Here is a 13,352-nt window from a genome sequence, read left to right as displayed (position 1 = left end):
TTATGTATATTTTTATTTATTTTATACTTTTTGAAAAAAATATTATTGAAAAAAACATTTTTAAATTCCTCAATGTAATTTTGGATAGTCGAAATAATCCACGACGTTAGTTTTTGTATAAAAACCGTTTGATAGTGATGACAAAAACTGACAAACTGTTCTTTGACAAAAACTAACGTCGTGGATTATTTCGACTAACGAAACCAATGTAGTTTTTGTCAAAGAACCGTAAACCGAACCAATCCAAACCAAAACTGCAAAAAAAAGTATTTAGTTTTAACCGCACAAATAATTTTTGTTCTAAACCGCACGGTTTGGTTTGCGGCATTCATTTCAGAAAACTGAACCAAACCGCAATACTTAACTTAACTTTATAAACTATTACCAATCAACCCAAATTGAGTCTATAAAACAATAGACCGTCAAAACATATCATTTCACGGGATTCAGAACTATACTGTTGGTATTAAAAATAAATTATTATGTAGATACAATTTATGTATATGCATATTGTATCATGTAAACAATAAAATAAATTAAAATTTTCTATGTTTATTTTGTAATAAGTTGAAAATATTGTCATACTTTTTATATCGTGATAAACCACGCAAACCGAACCAATCGTAATCGCATTGGTTTGGATGTTTTTTTTAAAAACCAACCGAACCACATGTATTTTTATCTCGCGGTTAGAATGACTTTTATGCTCAAAACCGAACCAAACCGCACCGCGAACACCCCTATGCTTAACTAGTGTCCGAGAGCACTGTTTAACATTTTCCTTAAAAATAAAACTGAAAATTATTTTTTAAAAGATAGATGTCTTTGAAAAATTATTTTAAATATTGAAACAAATAAAAAATAGGCTTAACTGCAATTTTTATCCTCTATTTTCAATTTTTTGAAGTATTTTTACCCCTATTTTAAAAGTCATATATTTTAGTCCACCTATTTCAATTTTTCTTGAGTTTTCGTTCTACACTCAATTTTAACGATGTGACACTACACACTTGACCAAAATATGATTCACATAATTTATCTTTTCTTCTATTTCAATAATTTTTTAATTTAATATACTATTATTTTAATAAGTAAAATATTTTTTTTAAAAAAAATTATTGAAATGGAAAGAAATATTTAATCACATGGATAATATTTTAGCCAGTGCCACGTCATTAATTTATTTGACACATCATCAACTGCAATTTAATCATAAAAAAATATATGGCTTAATTAGTAAAATGGTCCCTAAAAGACTTTTTTTGTTTTAGACTGATCCCTTAAAGAAAAAAAAGGTCTGAATAGGTCCCTTAAAGCGAAAAATGTCTGAATAGGTCCCTTAAAGACATATCTGTTAATCAGTCCCATATCTAGAACTATTTTATTTTTATGAAAAAGTGCTTATAACATATTATTGATTAAAACATGTTCAATACAATTTGCGATATTAACAAGAATTTGGACACTAGTTAAAAATGGAGCCTCCGTAGCAAGGACAGGATCAACCTCATATGTTTGTCTTCTTACTAACTTCCAAGAGTTTAGATAAATTTTTATCAGTAAACTTATAAAAAGTTAGTTGTAATTTTGAAAGTTTCATCTAAACCATGCAACATCATTCTTGTGATTTTTTGTTGCACTCTATCGTTATTGCAATTTATGCACATTTTATTCTCTTTATAATTGTGGAGGTGTCAAAGTAAATTTTTCCAACCCCTCCAACAATTAACACTTCACTTCTACAAACCACATAATATTTTCAAGAAAAAATCTCTTTTCCCCCTTCGCATCTCTTTTCTCCCCCTAAAATTCCATTTTTACATATGCATAAAAATTCGGAAAAAAATATCCGAACTTTTCTAGTGCAAAAAATTATTTTCAACGACATAAAATTAGATCGGAATGCAAGGGCAAAACTAAAATTTTAGGAGGAGAAAAGAAACGTGGGGGAGGGGGTGGGGGGTGCGGGGATTCCCGCAACTGCAACTAGAAATATTAGCTCTAGTTTTCCAAAAAAAAATTATGTACTGAAAAAATATCCCATAGGTGAAGTCCAATGATAAAAGGATTAAAATAGGAATTGAGTGGTTTGTAGGGATGAATGATTAAATGTTGGGGTATAAGGAAAATTTTTGCTATTGTAGGAAAAAGATTTATACGGAAAATAATATTATAGGAAACAACGCGTGTTAATAGTAGTTGAGCTCAATATACTATTGTTTTAAAATATTTCCTCACACCCCTATAACTAACACTTCACTCCTGCAAATCACATAATATTTTCATTTAAGCTTTTTATCATTTGACTGCATTTAACTACAGTTTAATCGTGCTAACTTTTTGGAAAACTATTCCCAACTATTCTAGTATAAAAATGGCTGGAAAAGTTTATTCTGAAATTCTATTAGGTTTAGCCACAATTTAATCGTGGCTAAATTTATGAAAATCTTTTTTAATTAGTCCGGTTTGAAAAATTTGCATCCAGAACAATGGCCAAATTTACGGAAACCTTTTTTAATTAGTCCGGTTTGAAAAATTTGTATGCAAAAATATTAACTTAAGTTTTCTAAAAGATTATGTACCGAAAAAAATATTGTAGAGGTGAAGTCGAATGATAAAAGAAATATTCACCTTTAAGATGAAATTTCTAGCCAACAGACTACTGAAAAAAAAAATGTTATACACGCATATCCTTAAAACCTATAATCTTTTACTCTTTTTTTTCCAATTATTATATGACCCTGTTAGAGAGATTAAGATTTGAATTTCGAATTCTCCATTTTATCACACTCATAGTATGTAAAGCTGCTAGAATACTACACCAAAAAGATAAGATAAATAAAATAAGGCAAAATTACATCAGAAGTCCTTTATCTTATTTATTTGTAACACTTTGGTCATTTATCTTTTATTTGTAACATATAGGTCCTTTATCTTTTAAAACATGCACAATCATGTCCTTTTTTGTATTTTGTATTTAAAAATGTTGATGTGTCGATGACTTGGCAGTAATATCACTATTTTTTTATTATTATTTTTTTACATGAACGTTTTAAATAAAATTTTAATTTTTAAAAATAAAAACCTAAGAATGTTCATATTCTATATTCTTCATCTTCAATCAAAAAACCTAATACCCACAACCCAAAAAACCAAAAAGTTTAACCAGGTCTGAGAAATTAAAGCCATAAATCACATAACAAAATCAAGCAAACATTAAGACAACATAAATCAAGCAAGTCCCAAAAATCTAAAACACAACCTCATAAATTTGTTAAAAAAAAAACCTCATGAATTTGTTCTAAGTATCTCTTCCCAACAAGTAACACACACAAGGCAATAAGATTACGGGCGGCTAAAACTCATACAATTTGCAGCTTGAGGTGGTGGAGCTTTGGAGATACAACTTTAATATGTGGATTTGACAACAAACTACGAAAAATGGATGCTTGGTGGTGTAGCTTTGGAGTTTTAATATTATTTTTTATTTTAGATGGATATTGAGGAGAACATAAGATTGATATTGTTTGTAGGTGTATTTGAGAAGAAATTAATTTTGGGTTAAGGATGAAGATGATGATGAACACATTAATTTTTTGGGTTTTTTATAATTTTAATAAAAGAAAAACATTTTAAAATGTAATATAATCCAATTTTAAATTATTTATAATCCTACATGGCCATGCCATTTGAGCATTTTAAATAAAAATAGAAAAAAAGGACATGATTGTGCATGTTTTAAAAGATAAAGGACCTATATGTTACAAATAAAAAATAAAGGACCAAAGTGTTACAAATAAATAAGATAAAGAACTTCTGGTGTAATTTTGCCATAAAATAATAATAGCCATAAAAACCATAGTATTTTGTTTATATTGAGTTCAATAAAAATTTATAGTGATGTTATTATACGTGCTAAAGTTAGAAGCTGGATTCCCCAGTCCCCACCTTAACATCCAAAGTATCATCACCGATAATTGTAAGTGAACAAAATACATGATAACAAAATAAAAAAGGAGTATGCATATGAAATTGAACATTAATTATAAGACAGTGTTATTATAGGATGAAATTGAAATCCAACCACAAATTAGAAAGACCAAAAGTTCGAATTAAGTTGAGAGCATGCAATGACATAACATATCCGTCAAAAAAAACATTCCACATCACCACTTTGAGGCAAAAAAAAAAAAAAAATTGGATCGGCAAAATTATAATAAGTGTGATGCTTATGTCTTATGTCGATCTCTTATATTTATTTTAGATTTTAAGTTGGTCCTTTATGTTTTAAAAATTTCAAGTCCTACTGGTTTAAATGTTTCAAACTGGTTACTCAAATTTTGAAAATTTGAATTAGTTAGTCCCTATTTAATCATCTTTATAAGATTAACTAATTTAAATTTTAGAAACTTGAGAGACTAACTTGAAACTTTTAAAACATAATAAGAGATCAATTTGAAACAAAATAAACATAAAAGACCAACTTATAACTTAAAAATAAACAAAGGACTAAATGTACAATTAAGTTATATAATTTGTTCTGGAATCATTTTGTAATGAGGAGTGCTAGCAACACACTCTTTAACAAACACACTCTAACACACTCTCTTCTATTGGTTAAAATTTATATGAGTCTCATAAAAGTTATATGGGTCCATATTTTTTTATGGGACCCATGTGAATTTCAACCAATAAAAAAGAGTGTGTTGGAGTGTGCTTGTTAAAGAGTGTGTTGCTAGCATTATTCTTTTGTAATTGAGTGGTTGTGGATTTTCTTCATTTCTTTTCACTTCCTTTCCTTTAATTCAATGGCTATGCAATGAGTTCACCGTTCAATTTAAAGATCAAAATTTAATATGTGTCGATGTATTCCTAAGTGTAAAGATACGGATTGAATTGTCCTTCAAATCCACATGTTTCTTAAACCGTGTGATGTATAAATGATAAGAATATGTCAGGAAACCATTTTCCCATTGTGATGACCTTTTATGCACTAAACTAGTCGGCTCCCCGTCCGTTGCACGAGGTTTTGTGGAACGTCATTTACAGTGGCGGCTTGCATATATGTGCAAGGTGTGCGACGACATCGGGCCTCAAAATTTTGAGGGCCTCGGCTCAAAATTTTGAGGTCCTATAATATTACTTATATATTATTTATACCTATAAAATATCAGATGTATATTAATAGATTAATTTTTAGGCCCTAAACTAATAGTTATATATTCTTAATGTTCATATAGGGTGTGTTTGATTTGTTAAAGGGTAAGTACTAGACAGAACAGTACAAGACAGAACAGCACAACACATGACAGAACAGCACAGAACAAACTTTTGGGATATTGAACATTTTTTTGTCTTATACGATATTTTGTTAATAAAATGGTATTTTGGCATTTTAGACAACTCGTACTGCGGACAAAAAGTTGTGCTGTGGTTTAGTGAGGTACAAAAAATTCTGTTTTTGTCCTGTCCATTGCTTCCCAGTTTGTCCAGTTCCCGAAACAGTTTTACAATCAAACACAGTACAATTACAGTTGTCCTGTCCAGTCCATTATTTTTATCAATAGATTAATTATCTATACTCGTAAATATAGTTTTAGTCCATTTTAATCTTTCCATAAAATTTAAACTTAGATTAGGATTTAGGAGGTTCCTTTTTGACATTATATACAAAGATAATTATTTTGTATTTCTTATCTCATTTGATTTGATGCAATTGGTTTAATATTGATAATCTAAATGTTTACAAGAATAAAAATGATTTTTTTTTTTTATATTATACGCAATTTAAATCGATAATTTTTTTTTTTAAAATTAAATATTTTATATTTAGGGCCACTTTTATATTTTGCATAGGGTCTCATAAAACCCAGAGACGCCCCTGGTCATTTATATGTCAATCATGGTTGTTGTCAATCATGGATATTGTTGATCATGGTAAATTAAACATAATTAAGTGGACTAAGTAGTAATATTCAAGGGATAATATAAAGGTTCACAAAAGTCAAGCCAAATTTTACAGTGGAGCTTTCAAGACCCGTGACATGTATAAATTAAGTTGGTCAAATTTTCTTATGAGTAGTATGTTTACATGATGAAATTAAAAATCATTCATATAATCATTGATAATAAAATCAAGAAGTAAATTGCATTGTTACATCCAAAAGAGTAAACAAACTTAAAAACCAAATTATAAGTACAATACAAAAGTGAACCACCATATTGTCGGATCGCTCAGTCAATTATAAATTTTACTCAGTAATAATTCATAGGGTAAATGATCATTTACCCCCCTGCAAAATAAGAAAATTTTCGTTTACCCCCCTGCACAAATTTTTTTTCTGTTTACCCCCCTGCAAAAAATAGATTCTCTCATTTCGCCCCCTGAGTGTACAGCAGGACAAGTGATTGTGCAAATTTGCTGACGTGGCTTGTACACATGGAAAAAAATCATTTATATTTATTTTTAAATTTCACGTCAGATAATATTTTTTTCAAAAAATAAAAATAAAATATTTTTTTCCTACAAAATTTAAAAAACGAATTTTGTTTTTTTTTAAAAAAATTTTTCCTAGAAATAACTTTTTTTTCGTACAAAATTATTGAGTATTTTTTTTCCCCAAAATTTTTTTAAAAAATTCCTACAAAAAAAATTAATTTTTTTTCATATAAATGATTTTAAATAAATTTCCAACAAAAAAAAAATTTCCTCCCAAAATAAAAAAAAAAAGAATTTTCTTATTTTGCTCCCAAAATAAAGTTTATTTCCGAAATAAAAATTTTAAAGATTTATTTTCAAACTTTTTGAATTAAAAAAAACATAATCTTTATTTTTTAAAAATAAAACTTTATTTTTTGTTATTCTCTTTGAATTAAAAAAAATAGAAAAAGATTTTTTAAAAAAATATAAAATAGAAAAACAAGTTTTATTGGGCAAATGGTTTTGATTGAAGAGGAAAACACCAATAAAACTTGTTTTTCTATTTTATATTTTTTTTGAAAATCTTTTTCTATTTTTTTTAATTCAAAGAGAATAACAAAAAATAAAGTTTCATTTTTAAAAAATAAAGATTATGTTTTTTTTAATTCAAAAAGTTTGAAAATAAATCTTTAAAAATTTTATTTCGGAGTAAATCTTTATTTTGGGAGCAAAATAAGAAATTTTTTTTTTTTTTATTTTGGGAGGAAATTTTTTTTTGTTGGAAATTTTTTTAAAATCATTTATATGAAAAAAAATTAATTTTTTTGTAGGAATTTTTTAAAAAAATTTTGGGGAAAAAAAACAGAATTATTTTTTATTTTGTAGGAAAAAAATTTATTTTTTATTTTTTTTAAAAAATATTATCTGACGTGGAATTTAAAAAATAAATATAAATGATTTTTTCCACATGTACAAGCCACGTCAACAGGTTTGCATAGTCACTTGTCCTGCTGTACACCCAGGGGGCGAAATGAGAGAATCTATTTTTTGCAAGGGGGTAAACAGAAAAAAAATCTGTGCAGGGGGTAAACGAAAATTTGCTTATTTTGCAGGGGGGTAAATGATCATTTACCCTAATTCATAATAGTGATTTTAAAACTTTTATCAGCAAAAAAATTGTCATGTCCCCGTGAATTATAAATTTTTATAAGTAATACCATATATATTTCAATCATAGATGTTGTTAATCAAGTGAGTTAGGTATAATCTATCATTGTAAATATTGATGCAAATCATATGAACACAACAAAATTAGGATAAGTATTCAAAAGATAATAGAAGTCAAGTTGAATACTAACATAAACAACATAAAATTAAAAACAAACAAACACATTTCATCGTAAGAATGATAGTTTGAATTTGATACAGAGGAAAACCTACAACATAAAAAGACCGTCATAATAACGTGAATCAAGTGAAACATCACACCGAGTTTTACAATGGAGTCTCCAAGACCCGTGACATGTATAAAAACTTTACACTGATAATGCATACAAATTAAACTCTTATTTTAAAATTTATATAAGTTAAGAAAGAGAGTTGAGTGAATATGGCTTAGAAGAAGTAGAGGAATCTACATTTTGCAAATGGCCATTAGTGAATAGATGAATATGTGAGACCGGTTAGAATGACATAACATGATTAGAACACCATATCTATTTGGCACAAATTTTTATTAGCGATAAAAAATATCATGTCTCCGGTCGATTATAAATTTTTTATCAGTAATAACTTGTTATAGTTATTCTAAAACTTTTGTTAGCGATCAAAATTGTCATCTCCCCGTAAATAATAATTTTTTATAAACAATAACTTGTAATAGTGATTTTAAAAGTTTTATTAGCGATCAAAATTGTCATCTACCCGTGAATAATAATTTTTTATCAGTAATAACTTGTAATAGTGATTTTAAAAGTTTTATCAGCGATCAAAATTGTCATCTCTCAGTGAAGGCAATAGTTGCGATGGAGATGATGATTGTTGATTTAAATTGGAGATTAGTTAATTTACCGAAGCACTTACTCTATATATTTTCTTGTTTAATCAAATCTTGCTCATGTATACATAGAAGTCTTCTTGTTCATAAAAATAGTCTCAATTCAATTTTTTACAAACCACTCATATATTTCATGTTCATCAAAAGAAGCTAAAAAAAATGACAAACAAAACACTTGCACTATGAAACTCAAACTCATAGGTTTCCATCTTGGAAAGTATGCATGACTCTCTTTTCATTGATTTCATGCTAATCCAATATGTTCAAAAAATAGGGCAGATTCTTTTTTCTCTTGTCATTGGTTTCAAGCTGTAACAACTAAACAAATTTATTAGTATTAGCAAAAATAAAGTCACAATATTGTACTCAAAGTTAAAATAAAGCCATAATATATTAGCATATGATAGTTAAAAAAATTGTTAAGACTCGATATAGGATTTTATTTATAAAAATGTTAATATTAATATGTGTCCTAAAGGGACATATTATATAGCAACATTTTCTTTCAAAATTGTGTAATTAACTTTTTAAAAATGGATTTTTTACATTGTTTAATGCAAATTCATATCTAATAAGTAGAAACTATTCGCATAACAAACACATCATAATAATTAATATTACTTTAATTTATATAATAATTATAATATTTTATTTGATTAAAATATATGTTAAAAAATTTAAAAATAGACAGCAGCTGCAGAAGCAGCGCTGCCCCCTCCCCCAATTTCAGTTTCTTGTTTTTTTTTTAATTATTAATAATCATAAATAATTAACAGATTAAAGAGAAAAAAACGGGAAAAAGCAAGAACAACAACAGTAAGCATAAAAATAAATAAAATCTGGTACAGTAAGCCTAAAAAAATTAGGAAGCAACACTAAAAAATAGCAACAAATGTCCTATATTTTTGCACCAAGCATCAAATTAAATTATGCTACATAAATAATTAGCTACAAAACATGAAATAGCAGTAAAAAAAACAGCAACAGATTCAATGAATAAAAACATTAACTTGCAAGACAACAAAACAGCAAACATGCATAAAAAACTGGCCCAGCAAGGGTAGAAAAATAGCAAGCAGCACTGCAAAATCTGGCACAAGAAGCACCGCAAAACAACATAAAAAATAGAAACAAACAGGATGAATTTTTTTTACTAAAACAGAGAAGAAAGAAAAAAACCAAGCATGTGTTTGTGTTTATGGGGAGTACTCTTGAAAGTAACATCATTCTTACCAACCATAAATTTTTCAAAAACATAAGCACATCCTTCTTCAAGTTGATCATTAATTTGGGAGATCAAATTTTTCCTAACAGTTGCATGAATTGAGTCACCCTATATAAAAATAAAGAGATTCATAGAAACTTAGATTAATTGAAACTAAATTGGCAAAGAAAGCATAAGAATGAAATTGTAAATCTACCCTTCCATCAAGAAAAATCATATGCATAAAAGATGTTCACCTGAGTTAGTCATCTTTGTGTCAAGAGAGATGATGATTGATTTGTTGGTGATAGATGAGTTGATTGGTGGTATTTATAGAGAAACATGGATACAATATGTTGGACACATGGGAATGTTGCATGGAAGATACAAGGAGAAATCTTCCATAGAAGACACATGGAAGATTGCATGAAAGGAATTTGCAGGTCTTTTGATCATAAATAGAATTTTTAGATTTTTAATTTTTAATAAGAGGGGACACATGGAAGATTGCATGAAAGGAATGTGAAGATCTCTGACACTGAAATTTGCAGTCTTCTCATCTGATCTGTCAAAGAAGGTGAGTAGGGTTAGAATTAGGTTTTGTATTATAGGGTTAGAATTAGGTTTGGTATTAGGTTTGGAAAAAGGTTTGGAAAAATTGGTTATTAGGTTTGGTATTAGGTTTGGGTGAATTAGGGTTAGTGAATTAGGCTTGGATGAGTTCATAATAATTTATAAAGATGGAAGATTATATAAGTTTTTTTTTTTATTTAAAAAAATTGTTTCAAATTATAAGTCTTTTACGATATTAATAATTTTCTTTTTTGGAATATAAGTGGGTTGAAGGCCAAAAGAGAAGAAAACTACAAAGTAATTAAATGAGGAGTAGAAACTCTGGTTACATCAGCCTCAAACCTATCCTTAATTTGAATCGGACACTCCTCATATATAAGAAGTCTATCCTATACTCTCTCCGTACCATAATATATGCCACTTTGGAGAAAAAATTTGTACCACAATATATGTCACTTTATATTACCAATGAAGCATTTAATATTATTTTTCCTATTATACTCTTAACTATTTATTTCTCTCTCTTCTTTCATTTTTTCAATTTATTTTTTCCATACCATAAATGAAGGATAATTTTGTAAATCAACTCACAATCTCTCTTTTCCATACAACATTAATTATCTTTTTTTTTTTTTGAAACACATTAATTATCTTTCTTAATATGTGTAAAAGTGTCAAATCCACATATATTGTAACATAGAGAGAGTATTAATTAGTGAGACCATCTGTGCAATAATTAATTTACTTAAGGGTAAACATGATTTATCCACACTTTCCAATTTAAGTTTATATATCTGACGATTTTTTTTTTTTTTGAAGAAACTAAAATGAGATATATATTAACTAAAAATAGTCACCTCAGCACAAGGTGTGCCTAGATGAGCTACCAGTGTTTACAAATAGGCAGAAAGAAAAATATAAAGATCAAAATCATACAAGGCCCAAACATAACAAAGGACTCGACCACCAGCTATGGTAGTTTAAAGCCAAAGTAACATTCTTTGACTTCAACCACCTAAACGAAAATAACTTGATCTTGTCCAATAACTGAATAGAAGTGCTAGTTGAGCCTCTGAACAATCTATGATTTCTTTCTGTCCATATGACCCATACACTGACAAGCCAAATAAGCTGCAAAAAAGACCGGCGAGCCCGAGAACCACCCAATGATGATGTGAAATGAACAAAGTGTTCCCGGATAGTACTGGAGTCCGTCATAGAAATGTCAATCCACGTGCCTACCAAAGCCCAAAGAGAACCAAAGAAACTACAAGAGATGAATAAATGATGAGCCGACTCTGCCTCCCCACAACCAGCTACGCACACCTGTGCTGAAGAAGATATGATGCCTCGAATAACCAGGTTTGTCTTTGTAGGTAACCTGTCCCGAAGTAGACGCCACGCAAAGATGGATACCTTCAACGGAATCTGAGGATGCCAAATAAGATGAGTTGCTTCATCCATAGTAACCGAATCACGAGTAGTCAAAAGCTGGTAAACTCCTCGGACAGTATAACCTGTGTCAGGATCTGGCTGCCACTGCCACCTATCTGAGTGTTGTGCCTGTAAAGAGATGTTAGCAAGTAAAAACTGACACTCCCTCAACATGTCCTCCTCCCACGCCCTCAAATGCCTCCGCCAAACCCAAGCCGCCCCATCCATCCCCCACCCTAACGCGAACATCTCGGCCACCGTACGCAATTTGGTCTATGATAAAGCAAACAGACGGCCAAATCGCTCACATAAAGGAGTCTCATCCACCCAGGGGTCAGTCCAAAAAAGAGTATCTGAACCATCCCCCACCTTCCTAACCACATTCTCCCTAAACCAACCTCCCCCTGACTCTCCAACTCCATCCCGAATGCTCACTATCTCTCTCCACCACAAAGACCCTCGTCGCCCTCCATCTCTCAATCTCCCTCGCTCCACCCCATAACGAGCTGCCAACACACGAAACCACAACCCCTCTCGATCCACTAACATCCTCCAACACCATTTACCTAATAATGCCACATTAAACTCCCGCAACTGCCGTACCCCCAAACCTCCATCCTCTTTCCGTAAACAAATAGTTTTCCAATTTACCCAAGCTGTTTTCCTAAACTCCTCACACCCCCCCCCCCCCCCCCCCCCCCAAAAAAAAAAAATTTAATTAAAAGAGATTCAATAAAGGAAATGATACCTGAAGGAGCTTTGAAGAAGGATAGAGCATAGACAGATTCTTTGAACTAATCGCCCACCAATGACGGTTCCACCACTCTCATTTTGTATATTGGAAATAACAAATGTTGAATCCATACACAATTTTGTAAATTTACTCGTATTTATCTTTTGCATATAAAATTAATTATATTTTTTAATTTGTGTGAAATGGTAAAAGACGACTTATAATTTAAGATGAGAAGAAAGTTTATAGGTTATAAAAAACTTTAAGTCTGCATACTATGATTTGCTTAAAATACTATGATCCAAATCAATTTAGTTGGTTTGAGTTGTCATGTTGGACCAAACAAATCCTTCATTTTTATTTATCTTTTATTTTTTTTTCATCATATTATTAGTTGGATATCAAGTTTCCACCGTCGATATTTATATGACTAATTTATCTTGAACAATTCGTGGAGCACATAATTAATTAGGTCCTCAAATCAATTACTATTTGGACCAGTTCATTGTTCGTAATCATTCATTTATTAATTTAAGCACATGAGACCCAAACTAAACAACATTTTTTTCGTTTCATTTTTATTACATTCAATTATACTAGCTAGTATTGTAAGTTTAAATAATGTAAGTTTCACAAAGAAAGAAAGAAAGAAAAAATTTAAAATATATATACACTTCTTTTGTTGTGTGCCTGCTTCCTAAAATTACTAGCTCACTATATTTTGTTCCTAAAAGTTAATACAATTCAAGGACATCAAATTATAATTTAATAATGTCAAAAAGCCATTGTTTTGCGGATAACTCAATACTATAAACTTTGGTTGCATGCACATGCAAATTTTCCCCTTACAACTTTTTTTCTGATCATATAGGTGTATCTGGCTTAAAAGTTTACACATTGTTTCACCTGTTTATTAAATCTAAGGTTTATA

General features: G+C 29.5%; 1 protein-coding gene across 1 annotated transcript; it reads right to left on the bottom strand.

Moving 5' to 3' along the window:
* Window positions 1–11,128: 11,128 nt before the first annotated feature.
* On the bottom strand, window positions 11,129–12,237 carry LOC123922633. The gene is made up of 3 exons (XM_045975332.1): window positions 12,058–12,237; window positions 11,251–11,961; window positions 11,129–11,137 (listed from the first exon to the last, which is right to left on the bottom strand). Exons 1-3 carry the CDS (start codon window positions 12,235–12,237, stop codon window positions 11,129–11,131), a joined length of 900 nt encoding a protein of 299 aa, XP_045831288.1.
* Window positions 12,238–13,352: the final 1,115 nt, after the last annotated feature.

The sequence above is a fragment of the Trifolium pratense genome, linkage group LG4 (genome assembly GCF_020283565.1).
Source record: "Trifolium pratense cultivar HEN17-A07 linkage group LG4, ARS_RC_1.1, whole genome shotgun sequence".
Classification (NCBI taxonomy): Eukaryota; Viridiplantae; Streptophyta; class Magnoliopsida; order Fabales; family Fabaceae; genus Trifolium; species Trifolium pratense.
Note: the sequence above shows the minus strand (reverse complement) of the source record. Positions and strands in the feature narration are given on the sequence as shown.

Bases quoted from the DNA above. Each gene is read 5' to 3' on its own strand.
- LOC123922633 (XM_045975332.1), bottom strand. From the start codon at position 12,237: ATGTTAGTGGATCGAGAGGGGTTGTGGTTTCGTGTGTTGGCAGCTCGT. The intron at 11,962-12,057 runs GTGGGGGATGGT...GCTTTATCATAG, and splicing joins GGGAGAATGTGGTTAGGAAG to ACCAAATTGCGTACGGTGGC.